The 22,281-nt window shown below is 44.5% G+C and overlaps 1 protein-coding gene across 1 annotated transcript in view; it reads right to left on the bottom strand.

Moving 5' to 3' along the window:
* Window positions 1-22,281, bottom strand: part of LOC147700477 (putative cation-transporting ATPase 13A4) — a 567,847-nt gene that overhangs the window by 194,031 nt on the left and 351,535 nt on the right. The window contains exons 23-24 of the mRNA XM_086928422.1: window positions 19,018-19,129; window positions 14,301-14,410 (exon numbers count right to left, since the gene is read on the bottom strand). Coding sequence (XP_086784548.1) covers window positions 14,301-14,410; window positions 19,018-19,129 — 222 coding nt within the window. The remainder of the gene's footprint in view (window positions 1-14,300; window positions 14,411-19,017; window positions 19,130-22,281) is intronic.

Below are 22,281 nucleotides of genomic sequence, written 5' to 3' on the forward strand. Positions count from 1 at the left end.
ACATTCTAATGAGGTTTACACCACTTGTCATAAGTACCCAACAGAAAATGCACCTGATTAAAACGTAATTTTTTAAAGAAGCCACCGATGGAATGGTTTTGTAACAGTCGTCAAATATGATTGTATAGACATTGGCGTGATCAACATATAATGTGACCTTACAGTTGGCTTCATAATTGCACGCGCTTCCCTTTCCGCTTCTCACTTTTTTATAAAGTGTATTTTAACCCATTTAATATCTTCTCTTGTCAGGCTCTCAGGGTTAGTGTACAATTCAGGTCGACCCAGATAACCTGCTGTAGATTTAATAAAAGCCAACCACCATATCTCCGCCACTTTGTCCCGCCCCATACAGTCCCTAATGATTTCATGACTTAGAGACAGATTGGGATTTAGCCAGGTTCTGATCCATGACAAAAGTGGGGCCATAGACAGGGTATCGCCAATGTACCCCAGCCCCAGTTCCATGTGCACTGCAAACGCTGGTGTAGATTGGGGGGAGACCCATAAGGGATCGCAAGAATCTATTTTCCTCTCTCTGTATCAGGGCAGAGTCTTTATAGCCCCATATTGAGGCCCCATACCTTGCAATGGCTAAGGTTTCGGCTCTATAGATGGTCAATATAGCCTCCGCTGGTTTCCCACCCAGTCGCTTTGCAAAGCCCAAAATAGCAGCTGATGATCTTCTCACGGCCACTACCTTGTTAGCGATTTGTGGTACCCAGGAACCTTTGTCATCGAACACCACTCCTAGGTAGGTAAAAACTTTAACTTTCGAGATTACTGAACCATTACAGGAGAGGGTTTTTATACTATTCTTACATTTCCCCACAGACATTACATGCGATTTCTCTATATTTATCACTAGATCCAGGTCTTGCATGAAAGCCCCGAAGGAATTAAGCAGATGTTGTAAACCTATCGGGGTTCTTGACAGCAGCACCGTGTCGTCAGCGTATAATAAAACGGGCATCAAAGAACCACCCATACGCAGCACATCGACCAATGCCACTGCCAAAGTGTTTCCCAGTAAATTTATATATAGAGAAAAAAGCATTGGGGCCAAGATGCACCCTTGGCGCACCCCTCTGTCAGATTTAAAGAATGCAGTGCACTTCCCCTCTTGGGTCATACGTATGGACGCTCTCAAGTCTCTGTGGAGTTCCGCCAGAAAGTTCACCAATGCCCGATCCAGACCCAGCTCCAGGAGTATTGTCCACAGCTTTGACCTATTAACTAGCTCAAAAGCTGTGGACAAGTCCATAAATGCCAAGTAAATTGACCCCTTGGACGCAACTGTGTATTCGCTCAGTATGAGATGTAAGTTTAGGCATTGATCCTCGGTGCCTCTCCCGGATCTAAAACCGTACTGAGCGTTACACAGAATATCATTATTTATGGCCCGAGATGAGATCTTTGCTAGGATAACCTTGCCTAGAATTTTAAATGATGAATCTAGCAATGATATGGGCCTATAGCATCTTGGGTCCCCCCTTTGGCCCTTCTTAAATATGGGGATTATAATAGACTGTGACCAAGATGTTGGAACTCTGGCTTTGTCTGTACAGGCTATATTAAAAACATTAGTGAGGACTACTGACCACATGCTAGGGTTTGATTTAAACATGTCAGCCGGTACCCCATCTGGACCTGGGGCCTTATGGCTGGCCATGTCCTCAATGGCCTTCTGTACCTCCTTGATAGAGAATCTAAGCGGAGTCTCCCGGGACTCATCCAGCACTGGATCAAAAGAGTCTAATTCAAGGTTACTGCCATACATTTTTTCAAAGTGGTCTAACCAATCCCGTTCAGGGATATTAACCTCTAATGGCGCATTTTCTTTGCCATTAAATAAAGGGGTATTAACTATTGACCAAAATTTGGCGCTGTCCTCAGAGTGGTCTTCTCGTAAAGTTGGTCCCATGCTTGCTTTTTAATTTCATTCTTTCGCCTCAGAACAGTTGTATTATACTTTTTCCTTAACCTGGCGACTTCCTGTCTATCTCGGGTGTCTTTTTTAGTGCTATGAGTAGATCTCTATGGGATTTAGAGCATTCGTTATCAAATCACCCCTGCGCCTTTTGCACCTTATGTTTCGGCTTACTCTTTAAATCCTCAGCCACTTGTCGACAGATTAATTCGAATGAGGAAATAATGTTCCCACCAAATTTCAGTGGTTCCCTACAAGTGTTGAGTTCCTTCCCCACCTTTAAATTAAGTGAGTGAAAAAAGTCCTCTGGGATGATTTTACTCCATTTTACCCGTCTCCCCTGGTCCTGCTCGGCTAGATCAAGCATGGTTTCTGTGTTTACAGCTTTATTAAATGAAGACAAATTATTATTGGCCAGTTCCAACACCACTGGGTTGTGATCACTAAATGTGGTTTGTATAGCATTATAAAAAATATCATTATGCAGCATGCCAGGAGAAATGAATATATAATCTATGATGGTGTTACTGTCCCTTGCACTGTATGTTGCCACCCTCTCATTAATGTCGAAGAACTCTTGTTCGGATAAGTTAATCTCCGAAAGTAGTTCTTCCAGGGCGGCCCCATTTGCAGAAAGTTCAAAATGTGAATAGGGCAGATTATCTATGTTATCATAATCTCTATAATGGCAATTAAGTTGACATAAATGTATATTAAAATCCCCTAACAGGGTGAAATATACAAAAGTGGTTTGACCCTCCTTATATTTAATTAAAAACTTTGCCAGTGAGTTGATATTTTCATTGTAAAGAGTGCCTTGCATGGCATTGTAGAAGTTAATGTAAACAAATTTATAATTGCTGGGCATAGTAACTTCCAAAACTAAGTAATTCTGAGATGAAGTATTTAGGATCTTCACTGAACCCCCCACTTTAACGGATATTAAAAACATCAGTCCTCCTCTGTCTCGACCTGAGCTTGATGCTTGGGCAGCTAAAAAATATGATGTGTTCCCATCTAGCCAGAAATCGCAGTCTCTATCCCATGTCTCCTGTAGAGCCACGACATCACAATCCTTTAGGAGTTCAAGCCATCTTGTGTCGCCCCTTATCTTATCTTATCTTAGGGGATTCTTGTATAGCGCACTGACACCGAAAGGTTTCCTGGCGCTGGCTGAGTGCCAATGAGATGAAGAGACGGGGGTCTAGCCAGTCTGTGTGAAGAGGTGAGTTTTCAGGAGTTTTCTGAAAGCCAGAAGGGAATTGGCAGATTTAAGAGGGAGAGGCAACTGGTTCCAGAAGGCGGGGGCAAGGTAGGCAAATCTGCGACCGCCGTTTTTTTTTAGTTTGGTAGCAGGGACAGCTAGCAAAAGGCGATGGGAGGAACGAAGATTGCGTACCGGACGGTAAGGAATGACCAGTGATTTGAGAAAGGCAGGGGAGGTCCCGAACACAGCTTTGAAGGTCAGGCAGTCGATCTTAAATGCAGTCCTCTGCTCCACCGGCAACCAGTGGAGTCTGTGAAGCAGTGGTCTCGCGGATTGCCACTTCGGGGTTTTATAGGCCAGCCTTGCTGCTTGATTCAGTACAATCTGGAGCCTATTAAGGAGGAATTTAGGTAGGCCGTAGTACAGGGAGTTTGAAAAATCCAGGCGGGAGAGCACCAGGGCAATCAGGACTTGTATCAGGGCCTCTGGTGTCAGGAGATGGGAAACTTTCCTGATTTTTCTGAGCTGGAACATACATGAGGACACAACCGCGCCAACCTGAGGCTTAAGAGAGAGCTCCGAGTCAATTATGACCCCGAGGCTCTTTGCTGACTTAGCCGGGACGGGCGGGGAGCCGAGCTCAGTTGGCCAGAACTGTGGGCCCCAGTGAGTGAGACTGTTTCCTGGAAGGATTAACTCAGTCTTCCCCGGGTTCAATTTAAGCTGGTGGGAGTTCATCCAATGTTGGATGTGTAGCATCACTGCTTGACAATCGAGGGCTGCATTGGGGGTGTTAAGCGGGAAAATGATTTGCAGATCGTCTGCATAGTTGAATACGGTGATATTCCACCTCTTCAAGGAAAAAATGAGCGGCTGAAGATAGAGATTAAAAAGCAGAGGGGACAGGGACGATCCCTGAGGCACTCCGCAGATGGATGGGACCTGTGCGGCTGTGAAGGGACCAAGCCGGACCGCCTGCATTCTGCCCGACAGGAAGGATTTGAGCCAAGCAGAGGCCAGGCCTCGGATGCCGGCTTGCTCGGCACGGTGGATAAGGATGTTGTGGTCCACCGTGTCGAACGCAGCCGACAGATCCAATAAAACGAGCGCCTGTGATGTCCCTTTATCGGCATTAGCCCTAAGCGTATCCATGACTGCCAAGATCACAGCCTCGGTGGAATGGGCTGGTCTGAACCCAGCCTGATTAGGTTCGAGAAAGTTGGAACGCTCGATGAATTCAGATAGGCAGCTAGTAACATGTGCCTCCAAGAGTTTGGATAGGTAGGGCAAGAGGGAGATAGGCCGATAGTTGGCGAGATCGTCCGGGTCAGCTCCAGGCTTCTTTAGTAAGGGCACCAGGACAGCCTCCTTGAAGGATTTAGGTACTACTCCTGCCTCTAATGAGGCGTTTAATAAAGGCAAGATGCAGTCCGGCATGGACAGGCAGATGTCGCGAAAGACAGAGGGGGGACAGCAATCATTAGGAGAGCCAGATTTGACTCGAGCAACAAGTTTTGCCAGAGCGCTGGGGTCGAGGGCAGGGAAAGAAAGCAAGGAGAGCGGGTTTTCAGGGGGGGAAGCTGGCATATCATCAGGAAGGAATCGTATTCTTGATCTTGGCAATTTTTTCAATAAAGAAGTTATTTAAGGCATTACAAGATTCTTGCGTCGGGGTCTGAGAAGGAAGGGTCCTTGCATCAGACGTAAGCTCCCTCATGATTGAAAAGATCTCCTGAGATTTGTTATGAGAAGTGAGAATCCTTTCCGAGATGTGAAGAGCTTTTGCTGCAATAATAGCATCTTTATATTTTTTTCTCGCAGCAATGTATAGCTCTCTGTCGATGGGCAGATAATTGAGTCTCCACCTACCCCTTTTTGAGCGAAGGCCTGCAATGTTCCAGCTCATGATTTTTACTGTTTTACCACTTCCCTCTTTAATCAGTGAGGTACATTGTGACAGGTGTTTAGTGCCACCAGGGCAGGTCAGTCAATCATTTTCGTCCATCTGTGATAGGGCTTTGAACCTGTTTGTTAACTCCAGTCCAGCCTGAGTTCTGTTCTGCAGTTATCAGTGGTTTTTGGTAGGAGGCCGGATGTTTGAGTGGCCCAGGAACTTGGGTAGGAGGGACGAGTAAGGGTAACATGATGACCCCTCCTATCCAAATGCAGCTTGTGTGGATCTGGCCGTGGGTAGAAAAACCTAGGGGTACCGCTCTGATCCTACCTTCCTTTACCTCTGTAGCATCCCAGAATAAACGTGATGCCTCATGGGGTCTATTAAAATTAACAATCAGACAATCACCAGCTAATTTTTTGTCTGTAAACCCCACCCAGTCAACCCGTCTCCCCATCTGAATACCATCAGATATATTACTTGGGCCTGAGCAGTTTTCATCACACCATATCTTGATGTGATCTAAAAGTGACCCCTGGGACTCCACCTCTCCTGGTTTCAAAACGAGAACATTCACTAAAACAGCAACAAAAGGTGTAGCTTTTGAGATTAACAGGTGGCCTAGCACACTGCCTCCTAGCCCCAGGAGGATTTAACTCAACATGTAGAGTAGCCTTAACCGGGGGAGTACTGGTTTTGCATATACCCTGCACCGGAATATTTATACATTTGTCATTATCCTTACTTACACAAGCCTTAAAAACGGGTAATGATACAGGATTTAGAGTAGGTCCTGAAGGCACGTCTCTCCCTATCTCCATTGGGGATTGAACCTCTTGAGCTCGATGGGTGGAAGACCGAGGTATTGTGGGTATTATAGGTGGGGGATGTTCACTCATTTTAGTTGATAAAAATGTATTAATCCTGTCACATTTCCCCAATATTTCTGCAACACATTCTTTTAAAGTCTCTAGAATGTCACTGGAGATCTGTATAAGCGCAGCTTCTAACTTATCCGTAAGCACTTTCTCCACCATCTCCTTTATGGAAAGTTCAAAGTCACTTAGTGTTTTGCGAGGTTTTTTACGATAGTACGAACCTTGTAGTTTAGGTCTTTGAATCAGCCTTTTATTACGCTTGGTACCCTGGCATGCAGCCTCCTGCAATACGTCATGAGAAGATTGATGGGTAGCTGGATAGCTAACTTCTTGGTCCTCTTGACCAGATGTACTAGCATGTGCTTGGGGCAAAATATCATTTGCTGTGTTAATGAGGATTGAGGGCTCAAGGGGGATAGTCTGTCTATTAAGCAATGGAGATACTTGAGTGTCCGGTACTAAAGTGTCTAGACCCAGTTCACGTTCCTTTTCTGCAATCTCTTGGTTAAGTTTACCCACGCAGTGGTGAGATAGGTCATAATTTTGGCTGATGTTGTGGCTTTGCGTGGGATTTTTGATTTCCCTGTGCCCCCAGTGATGGAAGTTTGCAGTTTACGCTTACCCATATTGAGAAGTAAATCACAGGGAGGTGGCCCGTCCCGTCCCTCGTCGTCCCCGGACGGCCACAGACGGCCCGCCCTCTGCCCAGGCTCCGCGGAAGGAGTAGCTGCTGTTTAAGTGCCTCCGGGCGCGCTCCAACCGGAAGTGGGCGGTTCTAGCCCCTGAGAATGCTTGGAGCTGTAGTCTTCCCCCACAGCGGCCGTGCGGTGTGTCTGGCAACGGCGGCGGGGAAGAACACACAGCGTCAGGGCCCCAGCAAGGTTAGTGTGGCAAGCGTGGCAAGTTGGTCTGGCCCCCAGACCGTGTGGCGATGTTACCTGTTTTTTAGATAGGACTACGATATTTTGTCTTTCAATATTTTTACATCGATATTTTTAGTACTCTATATTTTGTCCCTCGATATTATGTCAGTGATCCAGGATTAGCACCAGCTTCCCAACTTTGGGGCATATCATCAAGGGCTGAAGATATAATTATCGGTGCTTTAGCGTCCATTTCCGGGCGAAAAGTGGCGATAATTGTATCACATTATTTGCAAGTACACGCTAGCGCATGTTTCCTTGATTCAGCTCCCCTTTTGTTCACACCTTGCTTTGCATCTCTAATGAGGAGCAAACGAGGCGTGCTGGCCAAAACACCATGGGAAAATATCGCTACCCCAGCTTCGTGATATCATCAACGAGGGGTAGCGATATTTTAAATCCTGTTAACTGTGCCTTAATGCAGGAATTTAACGTCTGTTTAATTCCTGACTAAGGCATAGCTAACATGGGAGGTGGATTATGGTGATACGACCACAGGGTCGTATCAACAAGGCTATCTCCGTTTTGGGTGCAACTTCGCTGGTTTGCCAGTGATGTTGGCTCATTTCCCTGGAATAATATTGCCCAGGAGTAACGCATTGTTAATAACGTGTTACCCGGGCGATAAATTACTGCGATAAATGGCGATAAATAAACAAGCGCTGAGCTCGCTTTGTGTTTATTTATCACCGTCCTAGTAAATATGCCCCTTTGTGCCTAATTGTAAAGTTTGAGACTCCCACAGCATTATTGATGGTCTTTTAGGATTTAGGCCCAGATCTCTGTACTGGGGTTAATGTATGACATTGTTCTGCATTCTGTCCATCAACTGTTGTTTTTTGCTTTTGTCACCCCGAGTGGGATGGGTATGCTCAGACGTGAGTCCCATGCTCTCCACATCACTGGATTCAAGCAAGCCGGGCTGAAGACGGCTGGAATGCCAGAAACCGGTCCTAGGATGCTTGATTCCGGTCCAGGAAAGACATGGCTTGGCAGTTTGGGCTGGACTGTTCCCATGAGGCACAGGGTCAAGGCTGATTTGCATATGGCCATGTCTGAACTGGGGTGGTGTGGAGTGTAAATAAACGATGGATTTAGGCCCAGATCTCTGTACTGGGGTGAATGTATGACATTGTTCTGCATTCTGTCCATCAACTGTAGCTTTTTGCTTTTGTCACCCCGAGTGGGATGGGTATGCTCAGACGTGAGTCCTATGCTCTCCACACCACTGGAGTCAAGCTATCCTGGGTGAAGACGGCTGACAGCCAGAAACCGGTCCTAGGATGCTTGATTCCGGTCCAGGAAAGACATGGCTTGGCAGTTTGGGCTGGACTGTTCCCATGAGGCACAGGGTCAAGGCTGATTTGCATATGGCCATGTCTGAACTAGGGTGGTGTGGAGTGTAAATAAACGATGGATTTAGGCCCAGATCCCTGTACTGGGGTGAATGTATGACATTGTTCTGCATTCTGTCCATCAACTGTAGCTTTTTGCACCACTTGTAGTTTGGCAGTCAGGCTCAACTTACGATGCAATGTGTCTCTCTGACAAGGGTCTCATTCATGGTGAAATACCTCAGCCTGTCCCCCCCCACTTCTCTATGGACTGTAGGGTGTCCCTATCATCATCAAGTATAGGCATCCAAAGGACAGATTCCCAATCCTCCTCAGGGATCCTGTAGAATAACCTCATCATACGCCTCAAACCACCTGTCTATGTCATCCCCCACCTTGAAGTCAGGCACCAATTATCTGGGTGTGTGGACACTTCCTTCGGCACTGAACATGGTATCTTCTCTGCCACCATTCCTGCCAGACTATACTAGCTCTTTGGAAAGTTTATCTTTGGCTAGGGCTCTCAGCCTTCCTCTCCTCTGCCAGGATTTGTCCACTTCAGCTCTTCTCGCCTCCTCAGCCAGTTGGGCCAGCTGCAGCCTCAGGCCCTTCTCAGCTTGTCTGTCCTTTAGCTCCTCAGAGGATAGGGAGTTTGAGGAGACACTGCTTCCTACACTAGACCCAGTGCTCTCCGTGAGCTCCCCTCTCTCTTCTGGAGCCTCATGCAAGTCATCTTTCCCCTTCTCTTCATTTTCCCAGGGCCACTGCCCACTTGGATTCTGTTTTAGGATCCTCCAGGTAGTACCAGGACTCTTGATTCTCTAGACGTCAAGGAGTCCTCCTTCTCAAAGTCCAGCCAGAGTCTTCTGTTGTTGCTCCAACGCAGCGTTTGAACTCAGATTCATGCAGGGCAAGCCTTAGGCTCAGACTGGTGGACCCTTTCTTCACAGGCAGCTCCCTCTGCGTGCAGAACCTCCTCAGGTCCATCATATTTGAAAATGACAGGCAGTTCTGATCCAATTCTATTCTGACAAGGTCTCGCAGGTGCACCAACCCGAAAAGAGTCTCAAGTTGATGAAGATGAAGCAAAAGTAAAATTTAAATTGAGAGAAAAAGAAGAAACCTTATTAATGGTCTTCAGTTGAGGATAGTTGTGTGTAGCAATGTATCGTAAGGCACTGCACAAGCACAAGTCCTATCCTCACAGCTGATCACCAATCATAGAAATTGGGTCTCTAGTTGGCAGAGGTATGCACCCTGTCCAAGCAGGGACCGCAATCCTAGCCAGTCTAAGTCAGATACACGGCCCAAATTAACCTGTGTTCACCCTCTTGGCACCGAGCAGCCAGTCTAAACTTAAGAGACAACGTGTAAAGTATTTGTGCAACACTTAAACAATAAAACTGTGAAAACCTCACACACAAAAAAATCAACACTTGGTTAGAAAATAGAGCTTATTTTAAAAAGCGAAACAAGACAAAAACACCAAAATAGAATAAGTAGAAACGGAGTTATGAAAGATGGGGTCTGAATTAGATCTTGGCGGCGTTGGCCCCACCGGCGCTCTTCTGGTAGTCTTCCCGCCCAGTACCTTTGAGGTTCTGTAATTCTCGAGTCTGACTCCATTTTGTTCTGTGCCACCATTTTGTGTTGCCCTCACGTAGCCCTGTGAAGGTAGCCTGGCAAACAGAGTGGCCTGGCCTTCTTCGTTCCTGTATACATTAACTAGGTTTCTTTTTGACTCTGAAATGAACTGTAAGAAACTGACCTCTTCACCTGAAACTGACCTCGCAAAGCCAATTTCCCTGATCGATATTTGTCTGAGATTGCCAATCAATGTTCAGGACATCGTTAACTTTTAGTTTCCTTGCACATGCCTTATCTTGTTCAGCACCTGTTACTGTTTCTTTTTTATGTTTCTTCATTACATGAGTTATGCTTTCAATTATAGGTTTATCCAGCTTGTGGAGATTGATTTTGGGACATTTCTAATAATTATCTTTTGGGTTGGGATACTGTAAATTGAGTTTTTGCTATGTGATACTTTGTTTGAAAATCTACCTTATTGGCTAGAATTTTGTGCAGTGGGTGTACATTTATAATGGGAATATTGGGTATAAAAGGAGACGTCTCGCCTTAGTAAAATGGGCAGTCTCCTGAGAACCTACTTGGTGTACTTCTTGGGCAACTGTGCTTAGCTGCAGCTAATAAACGTAGTCTTGCTACGCCAACAGAGTATTCGGTGTCTCTGTGCAAAATGGCAGGTGAACTCGAAGATTTCAGGCGTGCCCTGCGCCACCAGGCCCAAAGGCCCGGTTCTTCACCTTGGTGATCTGCCAACCCGATTTAGATGTTGGCTGCACACTGCAGACAAGAACGACGTGGTCCGGCAGACTCCGCCAAGATAAGTATCCTGTGTTGACGGCATCAGAGACTGAAGTGGCTGTGTGTTGGAGGGAGTACCACCGAAATTCCACCGTCCAGATTACGAAGTGCCTTTTGTGTTGAGGTAACTAAGGTGGGGAAACCTCCAAGCTCCAGTGGGCGGGAATTAAGAAAAAAGATATCAAAACTCAGCTTTTTTGACGTCCCACCACTGATTCCGTCTTCAACGCCACTGACAAAGTCCTTGCTGTGCTGCCGCTACTTGATCATGTTCAACCACCGCGTTCTTGCTGGATTCTAAGGCAGGCTCTTGAGGTGGGTGAGCGTGTACAGTGAATGGTGTGTGCACGTTGTTGATGTGTAATGCTGTATGTAAAAACAATGGCCAGTATACATTGCCGTACATGGACATATTGACATATACACAACATATATGTGTATTGAGATGTAATAAGTAGTACTTACCTGTCTTCATGCCACCATTACCCCAGTATATCAGGACTCTGCTACCAGGACACCACCAGCTCAACAGGAACATCTAAATCAACTTGGCGCCATACCACCGGCCTGCTGGCGACAGAGTACTGCAAAGAAGACAGCCACGGCAAAGGTCTCCTGTCTATTGCTGCAACGTCTATATACGATGGGTGGGCCGCCATCAACTTGATGGAGCATTTGTGACCGTCACCACAGCAGCACAGCAGTAGGACCGCCAGAATCTAAATCAGTCCCACAGTGGTTAAAAGTGTAAACTGCCAACCGGGGTTATCTGGTTAAACTTGACGGAATAAAATATAAAAGTTCAGGCCGACCACGATTGAGCACAGATCGAATACAGGAACCAAGTTCTGCTTGATACTGGTTCTGCTGAAAAGTACCTTGGTTGCCCCCTCAACGGAGCCGAGATGCATAAAGCATGAGGCACCAAAGTACAGGATTCATGGCCAATGCTTCATCGTCGAGCCGAACAAAACAGGGATGCATCATGGTTGAGCCACAGACTGTAGGTGATGCATCAAGAACTGGATGCAAGAGCCGTGCAGACAGCAATGCGTTGTCCACAGTCCTTGCTGTAGCAGCGACGTGTCAGAATTGAGGGAGATGCATTGGTTCTGAGTGGCGCAACTTCCTCAATGTGTGGATTTTGGTTGTAGCAGCACTGTATACCCATTCCCAAGGGCCCAGGAGTGGATTGGCACCACTTGGCAGGGTAAGACTAGCAGCAATCAAATTCCAGGCGCTGTTGCAGGTGGATGTTGAGTCTTTAGATGCCCTCCGCAACTCAAAACAGGAGGTCCTGTCTTTCTCACCCAGGTAAGGAAGGCAGCAGGCAGGTCCACACACCACAACAGCAGTCCAAGCAGAGTGTCAGTCCTTCAGCAGCACAGCAGTCCTTTGTCCTGGCAGAGTATCCACTGGTCCAGAAGTGGACTGAAGTGTTATGGTGAGAAGTCCAGTTCTTATCCCCAGTGGTGCCTTTGAAGTCGGGGAAACTTTCAAGAAGGGCTTTGAAGTGCACAGAGGTCCTCCCTTTCCTGTCCTGACTCCAAACTCACTACATGGGGTTAAACAGTCTTTTATGTGAGGATAGGACACAGCCCATTTAGCTCCGCCCCCATCAAGTCAGTTGATGGCCCATTAAGGCCCAACACGTCACACCTAAGCTCCCATAGTGTGTTGCTTTCTAGTTGGAATGCACATGTTCCAGCTGTCACACACCCCAGACATGTGTTGTAGACAGGCAGGGGGCAATCATGCTAAAGGCAAAAAAAGCCCACTTTTGTAAAGTGGCATTTTCAAAATTGTAATGTTACATTCGACTTTACCAATATGACAGACGATTTATCATTACAATTCCATAGGTGCTAAACATGACAGCTCTACCTCTGAATTACACTTATTAGATGAAACAAGAAATCCCCAATGTTGACTTATGGGAGGGGTAGGCCTCACAGTAGTGAAAAACGCACTTGGGAGCTTTCACTACCAGGACATACAAAACATAAAAGTGCATGTCCTACCTTTAAATTACATAGCACCCTGCCCTAGGGCTACCTAGGGCATACCTTATGTGTGACATATATATATATATATATATATATATATATATATATATATATATATATATATATATATCTTAAAAGAGGTGTTTAAGGCTTGGCAAGGGGCTTAAAATGACAAATCAAAATGGCAGAGTAAACTGCACACACAGTCTCTGCAATGGCAGGCCTGAGACATGTTTAAAGGGCTACTTAAATGGGTGGCACAATCAGTCCTGCAGGCCCATAAGTAGCATTTAATTGACAGGCCCTGGGCACATGTAGTGTACTTTACGAGGGACTTATGAGTAAATTAAATATGCCAATTGTGGATAAGCCAATGTTAACATGTTTTACGGAGTGTTCTTTAGCACTGGTCAGCAGGTTCAGAGTCATAAAGACAGCAAAAGCAAGATCAGCAAAAGGGCTAAAGGAAGATAAAATGTTTGGGGGTAACCCTGAAGAAAGGGCTAATTCTATTGTGATATCCATTGAGTCAAGAGCACCTTTCTTTCACAGAAACATGTCTGTAGAGACACCAATGATTTAACAAAGAAAACTGTTTGTACCTTCATAATTTTAAAAACTGTGCTCTCCATTGAGTCTTACTTGAACTTGAGGTGCATAACAGTTGTTATAGCTTCCTACTAATCTGTTTTAGATTAGGTTACATTCACTCCTTCCTAGGGGTTGCTGGTGACCCTTTGTTCTGTGATGAATCATCTACTTGCTCCTGTGATCTCTTGTGTAAACAATACACTCTGCACCCCATTCTGTTGTGTTCTTTGAGCTTGTTATCCTCCTCACACTATTGTATTTTACCTAGTCTAGACCCAGACTAGACCCAGACTAGACCCAGTCTAGACCCAGACTAGACTAAGACTAGACCCAGACTAGACCCAGACTAGACCCAGACTAGACCCAGTCTAGACCCAGACCAGACCCAGACCAGACCCAGACTAGACCCAGTCTAGACCCAGACTAGACTCAGACTAGACCCAGACTAGACACAGACTAGACACAGACTAGACCCAGACTAGACCCAGTCTAGACCCAGACTAGACTCAGACTAGACCCAGACTAGACCCAGACTAGACCCAGACTAGACCCAGACTAGACCCAGACCAGACCCAGACTAGACCCAGGCTAGACCCAGACTAGACCCAGACTAGACTCAGACTAGACTCAGACTAGACTCAGACTAGACCCAGACTAGACCCAGACTAGACCCAGACTAGACCCAGACTAGACCCAGAGTAAACCCAGTCTAGACCCAGACTAGACCCAGACTAGACCCAGTCTAGACCCAGACTAGACCCAGAGTAAACCCAGTCTAGACCCAGACTAGACCCAGACTAGACCCAGTCTAGACCCAGACTAGACCCAGACTAGACCCAGACTAGACCCAGTCTAGACCCAGACTAGACCCAGACTAGACCCAGACTAGACCCAGACTAGACCCAGACTAAACCTACACTTCTTTTTTAACAAACTGCACTAACCTGCGCGTTGATGTCCAGCCTTTTAGAAGAGTGTATTGGTATCAGAGGGTTCCCTGTATACTAATCTCTTGTACATAATTTGTAACTTTCTATTAAAGCATCCTTATTAATTTTCAAATTGTTTGAGTTGTGTTATAATATTGATTTATATACATGGTTTTTGGCCAATAAAGATTATTTTTGGTGATGATGATGATGGTTCACTTACTTGATTAACTGTGGGACGCATTTAATGCTGGGGGTTTTGGAAGTGAAGGGCGAGACCACCGATGCTTCGTGTTCCGACAGGGAGATCCCAGCATGGGCCATCTTTAATGCCTGGAATAAGCACACATTTATTTTTCTTTTATCTATCAATATTTATATTTTAATGGAAAACCAGAAGACACTTTGCAGCATTGAGTGGTAACACATGCACATCAGTGGGATTCACACAGCTGTTTAATCAAATCCATTCTGCAGGAGGAACATCTCTGTTCTTATGTTGTTCTTGTTCATTACAATCCTATCTTTTTATAATAATAATAATAATCCACATTTGTAAAGCGCGAACAATCACCCGTAAGGGTCTCTAGGCGCAAGTTATTGCCCAGAGTCACATGGTGCTGGGCTAACCTGCCGCCGGAGCCGGGGATCAACCCGTGATCCCCAGATTCCAGTGTCAGTTGCCCTGGCCGCGGCGCCACACCTCTCCCCTTTTGAAGAAGGAAAAACCTAATAAAAACATTGGAATAGGAGTAAACATTTAAAATGGTTCTTCAATTGCTAATAAAAATAAGGGGGCATATTACCAACAACTAGCGATAATTATCGCTCTGTTGGTTTAGCAACAATATTTTTATCGCCAAGCTGCAGCAATTTTTATCGCTTAGGAGCCTTGCTATTATCAAGGTGTCAGGTCCCAAACTAAAGGGTCTACCAACAAGAAGAAATTCCAACAATATCAAACAGCAATGGTGGTAGCCGTATTGTCCAAGTTGATAAAACAGCCTGGAGTACGGAATCGGATCCAACATGGCGGCAGAGGATTCCATAAGAACAAACGAGTCAGCGCTCTAGTCAAAGCGGCAGCGCTGATTGAAGCAGGTGGAACGCACAGAGAACTGCGCACTTCACCTGAACCGTGAGAGGAGCTGGAGGTGTATCCAAGCGTCGCGTTAGTTTAGGGCCAAGAAACTACGCGTCGTGAGTTCGGAGGAGAAGTACCCGAGTCCGGAGTTCATAGCAAACCCAGTAAGACCGTTCCTTGTTATTTGTTTTGAAATAGAGTTTCCGTGATATAGCTCTGCGCATTCTCGCTGTATACAACACTAACGCAGAGCGAGTGCGCAGTCCCTCAGACAACCGTTTAAACTAGAGCCAGCACAAGTAATTAATTACATTTCCGAATGCTGTTGAAGTAAGCACTTCTGCATCTATGGTGTTCAGCCACTAAAAATAATTACACGGCAGTGAAGTAACTGTAGGTAATTAGCTCCCAGTTCCAGAATAAAATAAAAGACAACAGTGAAGTAACTGTAAAACTAACGAGAAGATATTCAGGTGAAGAAGAAGATTTATATTTACTGAGGCTTCAGTCTTCTATTTCTGTAAGTGGGTAACAATAAGAAAACATAGAGAAAATCTGAAGTAGAGAAGAAATAGTTGGTAATATAAATTAATTGCATTCCAGTGCATCATTTTAAAAGAGTAGAAGAACCTGAAGCATAAGAAGAGAAAGTAAAGGCACACAACTACTGAGTAAGTTTAGAGTATTATATGAAAGTATAGTGCAACTGAGTAGAGAGTTAAGAGAGAGTTATATGCATGTACTTATTTGTTTCAGCACGTCCCAACAGTAGCAGAGAAGAAAAAGAAGCTCGTTAAGAAGCTGAAGAAAAGGAAGATTACATTGTGTGCATTCTCTTCTCTGTCCAATTCCCCTTTCCCTGTTGGGTCTCTGCTGGCTACGCATTTATATATTGTGCGTGACCGGGGGAGTTCTAGCGAGCAATTGGGAGCTTGCGTCGTTCTGCTCCTGTGTCATTTAGCCAGCGAGAGAGAAGAGCTGGTTCTGACAGAGTGAAGTGCCCAAGAGATATTGGCACCTGAGCAGAATGGCGGAAGGTGTGGATTTATAGAGATTGGGAGACATTTTAGACGAGATACAAGAGAATTGATTACAGTTAGAGAAGAAAATAGAGAACTAAAGAAGGACACCACAGAATTGGCACAAAGAATAGGGAGTTTAGTTTCTGGGATGGGTTTTAAGATATCATCTCCAGATTTGAGTTCCTTGGGGGATTCCGCTTCATCTCAGTCAAAAGTAAACACACAAGTGATACATTCCTTATCCCCAGTTATTCCCCTAGCACCTCCCGAGCGATTTAGTGGTGATCCACAGAAGGCTCAGGTCTTCTTAACACAATGTTCCTTGCACTTTATGTGCAGACCTGCATTATTTCCAGATGCACAGTCTCGTGTGGCATTCATCCTATCTTACTTAAGTGGGGATGCTGCAGCTTGGTCTATGCCTTTGGTCACCAGAAACGATCCTGTGCTATTTAATTTAGACGATTTCAAGAAGGAATTCATGCGAATTTTTGATCGCAGAAAAGTGTCGCAAGCTACTGATAACGAACTTCTGGAGATCTGCCAAGGAAATAGAGAGTTATTGGCATACCTGGCACAATTCAACAAGTTGGTGTTAGAGACGGAATGGCCAGAAAACAAACGAGCTGCAGTGTTTTATCGGGGATTAAAAGATGAATTAAAAGATGCATTAGCGCAAGTTCCCAATCGCCCCACGGAAATTTCCGCTTTGGTGGATCTAGTTTTGGAGATAGATTTTCGTCAGAGTGAGAGAAGAGGTGAAAAGAAAAGGGATTATCGACCTAGTGTACCACGTTTTGACAGAGCCAGATATGAATCAAATAAGGAATCAGATGCAAATCGTGGAACTGAACCCATGCAAATAGGAACCATCCGTGGTCCTCTTACTAAAGAGGAAAAAGAAAAAAGACGAAATAATAAATTGTGTCTCTATTGTGGAGGAAGTGGGCATTTTGTTCGGGATTGTCCCAAGAAGCCCAAAACACCGTCGGCGGAAAACGCCCAGCGCCACCAGTAGAGGGAGTTGGACTGGTGGATGCAGAAATAAATTCAGCTCCCAAGAATCATGCTTTGGCTAATACCCTGCAATCAGCTGCCCCTCATTTGGTGATATCAGTAACTATGAGCTATCGAGAAACTAGATGGGTACGCATAACAGTCATGATAGACTCTGGAGCTACAGGAAATTTCTGTGATTTGCAGTTTGCTAATAGAATTGGATTACGAGCCATTCGGAAGGAGAAGAGTGAGCCAGTTAGGGCTGTAGATGGAACCAATCTGTCATCTGGCCCCATCGTGAGTCACACGGAACCAGTGCAATTACAAACTATAGAAGGGCATCACGAAGTTTTACAATTCAATTGAATTGATGCCCCTCAATTTCAATTGATCTTAGGGTTACCCTGGCCCACGGAGCACAACCCCACCATAGATTGGGCAGCAAGAACAATAACTTTGAACTCTAAATACTGTACAGAAAATTGTTTCCAGCACAAGAAGATCGAGGAAAATAAGTCTCCTGCTTATCATTTGAGTGAAAATGAAAATTCGGTCTGCGTCATAAATACTGTGACCTTGCCAGAAAAGTATCAAGACTATCAGGATGTCTTCAATGAGGTTAGAATTTATGCATTGACCGAACAGGAAGATAAACATTTGAAGGAGTATCTGGCAGAATACTTGGAGAATGGATTCATTCGACCTTCGCAGTCTCCAGTTTCATCCCCGCTGTTTTTTATTTCAAAGAAGAGTGGTGAGCTGCGTCCGTGCCTTGACTACAGAGCAATAAACCGAATAACCATCAAGAACCGTTATCCGTTACCTCTAATTTCCACTCTGCTGGACCAAGTGAAGGAAGCTAAAATCTATACAAAACTAGACTTGCGAGGAGCCTACCACTTGGTTCGGATCAGAGAGGGAGATGAGTGGAAGACAGCATTTAGAACCAAACAAGGTTTATTCGAATATCAAGTAATGCCGTATGGATTATGTAATGCGCCAGCAGCATTCCAGCACTTTATAAATGATGTACTGAAGGATTGCATCGATCAGATAGCAATTGTGTATATCGATGATATATTGATTTACTCTTCTGAAGTAGAAAAACATGAAGAGCATGTCAAGAAGGTGCTACAAAGACTTCGAGAGAATGGACTATTCGTCAAATTGGAAAAATGTGCCTTTGATGTCACCACAGTTGAGTTTTTGGGATTTGTACTTGCTCCTGGAGGTATTACCATGGACGAAAATAATATAAAAGCTGTGATTGAGTGGAGATTGAGTGGAGATCTCCTACTTCAGTGAAGGAGATCCAAAGTTTCATAGGATTTGCCAACTTTTATAGAAGGTTTATTCAGGATTTCTCGAAGAAGCTAATTCCAATCACACGTTTATTGAAAAAAGGAATTCCTTTTCAGTGGAATGCAGAGGCTGAGGCAGCATTCTTGCAGTTAAAAAAGGATTTTACAACAGCGTCCATTTTGTTACATCCAGATCCTGCGGAACCATTCTTTGTAGAAACCAACGCATCAAATCTAGCTTTGGGAGGTGTGTTATCACAAAGACACAAGACAACGGGTCAACTCCACCCTGTGGCCTTCCGCTCTCGCAAGTTAACACCCCCAGAAATGAATTATACTTTCACAGAAAAAGAGCTACTAGCAATCAAGGATGCTTTTAAAGAATGGAGACACTATCTAATGGGAGCTCGGCACATTGTAACAGTATATACTGATCATCGAAATCTAAAATTTTTAAAATCAGCCAGAACCTTGACTCCCAGACAGCTACGTTGGTCCTTGTATTTCTCAGAATATGATTTTGTTATCACTTACCGACCTGGAACTCAGAATGGAAAGGCAGACGCCTTGTCCAGACTGGAAACAGATGGAGTAAAGGAAGAGATTGTGGATCAGGCTATCATACCAGCGGAAAAGGTGATTAATGCTGTGTTACAAGAAACTGTGGAGAAGTATGAGAAAACGGATGTCTTGAATTGCGAAGAAATGATGAGTTGGTTGAAGGAAGATTCCAGAAGAGAAATTCGTGAAGGTCTACCTTATCACAATGGAGCATTATATTTGCCCACGTCTGAGATGCAATTAAAGGCCTTAAAGGAATGTCATGATAGTATTTTGGCAGGGCACAAAGGCATCAACAAGACTAAGGAATTGGTGCGCAGACGATTCTGGTGGCCAAACATGATCAAGGACATACATCAGTATGTAGCAACATGTGAGATTTGTGCAAAAGGAAAATCAGAAAGGAAACGTCCACAAGGCCTATTAAACCCCTTACCCACCCCTCCTTTTCCTTGGCACACTGTAACCTTAGATCTTGTGGTAGACTTACCCTCAAGTCATGGTTATGATACCATATTAGTGTGTGTGGACGCTTTTACAAAGATGGCACATTTTGTACCTTTAAAAGGGGTGCCTACTGCCAAAGTGTTAGCAGAAGCTTTCAGTCAGCATGTAGTTCGTGCACACGGCATACCAAAGGTTTTGGTGTCAGATAGGGGCTCTCAGTTTCAGTCTCATTTTTGGAAGGCGTTCACTAAGCGTTTAAACATTGAGAACAGGTACTCCACAAGTTTCCATCCAGAGTCTGATGGTCAAACAGAACGTACCAATCAGGAGTTTGAACAGTATCTAAGAATGTGTCTTTTAGAGCAGGAAGGAGATTGGCCAGATTATCTTTGGGCAGAAGAGTTTGCACACAATAACACTGTAAATGTTTCCACCGGTTACACCCCGTTCTATATGAATGCAGGTAGACACCCACAACATTCTTTAAACTTTCAAGAGGTAGATGTTCCAGCAGTATCAGACTCAGTAGAACATCTGACACAAGTTCATAGTAGAGCCATCCAAAATTTAACTGTAGCAAAGGCCAATTATAAGCACTACGCAGACAGGAAAAGAAGAAAAGAACCAGAGTTGGTTGAGGGAGACAAGGTTTGGTTAAGTACAAAAAATCTCAGACTAAAAGGGGTTAGAAAATTCCAACCACGATTTATAGGTCCTTATCCTATAGAGAAGAAGTTAAGCACACTGAATTATCAACTAACATTACCCAAAAAGTTACGTATACACCCAGTTTTTCATGTTTCCATACTTAAAAAGGCAGAACCAGAAGTCAGGTTAAGTAAAACCCCGAGACCAATTCAGACTGAGAAAGGAGAGGAATTTGAAGTACAACAAATTCTAGATGCTAAACAGCAGAAAGGGAAGATATATTACTTGTTAGACTGGAAAGGTTATGGTCCAGAGGAGAGATCTTGGGAGCCAGAATCTGAAGTAAATGCTCCACGATTAATAGCAGAGTTTCACAAAAGATTCCCTAACAAGGTTATGAGGAAAGGAAGATCTTTGAGGGAGGGTACTGTCAGGTCCCAAACTAAAGGGTCTACTAACAAGAAGAAATTCCAACAATATCAAACAGCAATGGTGGTAGCGAATGAGTCAGCGCTCTAGTCAAAGCGGCAGCGCTGATTGAAGCAGGTGGAACGCACAGAGAACTGCGCACTTCACCTGAACCGTGAGAGGAGCCGGAGGTGTATCCAAGCGTCGCGTTAGTTTAGGGCCAAGAAACTACGCGTCGCAAGTTCGGAGGAGAAGTACCCGAGTCCGGAGTTCATAGCAAACCCAGTAAGACCGTTCCTTGTTATTTGTTTTGAAATAGAGTTTCCGTGATATAGCTCTGCGCATGCTCGCTGTACACAACACTAACGCAGAGCGAGTGCGCAATCCCTCAGACAACCGTTTAAACTAGAGCCAGCACAAGTAATTAATGAAATTTCCGAATGCTGTTGAAGTAAGCACTTCTGCGTCTATGGTGTTCAGTCACTAAAAATACTTACACGGCAGTGAAGTAACTGTAGGTAATTAGCTCCCAGTTCCAGAATAAAATAAAAGACAACAGTGAAGTAACTGTAAAACTAACGAGAAGATATTCAGGTGAAGAAGAAGATTTATATTTACTGAGGCTTCAGTCTTCTATTTCTGTAAGTGGGTAACAATAAGAAAACATAGAGAAAATCTGAAGTAGAGAAGAAATAGTTGGTTACATAAATTCATTGCATTCCAGTGCATCATTTTAAAAGAGTAGAAGAACCTGAAGCATAAGAAGAGAAAGTAAAGGCACACAACTACTGAGTAAGTTTAGAGTATTATATGAAAGTATAGTGCAACTGAGTAGAGAGTTAAGAGAGAGTTATATGCATGTACTTATTTGTTTCAGCACGTCACAACCGTAGCACAGAAGAAAAAGAAGCTCGTTAAGAAGCTGAAGAAAAAGAAGATTACATTGTGTGCATTCACTTCTCTGTCCAATTCCCCTTTCCCTGTTGGGTCTCTGCTGGCTACGCATTTATATATTGTGCGTGACCGGGGGAGTTCTAGAGGAATTGGGAGCTTGCGTCGTTCTGCTCCTGTGTCATTTAGCCAGCGAGAGAGAAGAGCTGGTTCTGACACAAGGTTTATCTCCTAAGCAATAAAAATCGGCCGCAATGCATGAATATCGCTGAAAAGTCAGCGATATTCATGCATTAGCGAGCTAATGCTCTTAGCCATGTTATCCACCTTCCATTGGATAACAGGGCAGGTGTTAGCTTTTGGAGATATTCGCACTTAGCACGAATATCTCTAAAAGTTGGTAATAGGAGATAGCGATGTTAGCGACTGTTTCCAGTTGCTAACATTTTGGCACGCCCACTTTGCATGTCATTAGTGATAAATATCACTGACATATAAAGCGGGCCCAAGATGGCCGCTATCTCCTACTAGCTGTCGCTAACTGGTGTTAGTGACAGCTAGGTAATAGGGAGATAATTTTATCTCCGCTTTCTTGGCTTTTAAAGCCAAAAAAGCGGAGATAAACCCCCTTGATAATATGCCCCAAGGTTACTAGCCTCGGCATTATTAAGCCTCCCCATGCCTCATGATACTGAATGGACCCGTTCTTTGCTGCATAAACTATGGGATCTTTTAGAGCTGGAGTTTAAAACCTCACTGTAACGTTTAGTTTTTCTGTGAATAGGGTGGCATTGCGTGGATTCATAAACCTCTATGAAAGCCCTGCGTCACGCATGTACACTC

Source organism: Lissotriton vulgaris, chromosome 7 (assembly GCF_964263255.1).
Source record: "Lissotriton vulgaris chromosome 7, aLisVul1.2, whole genome shotgun sequence".
Taxonomy (NCBI): Eukaryota; Metazoa; Chordata; class Amphibia; order Caudata; family Salamandridae; genus Lissotriton; species Lissotriton vulgaris.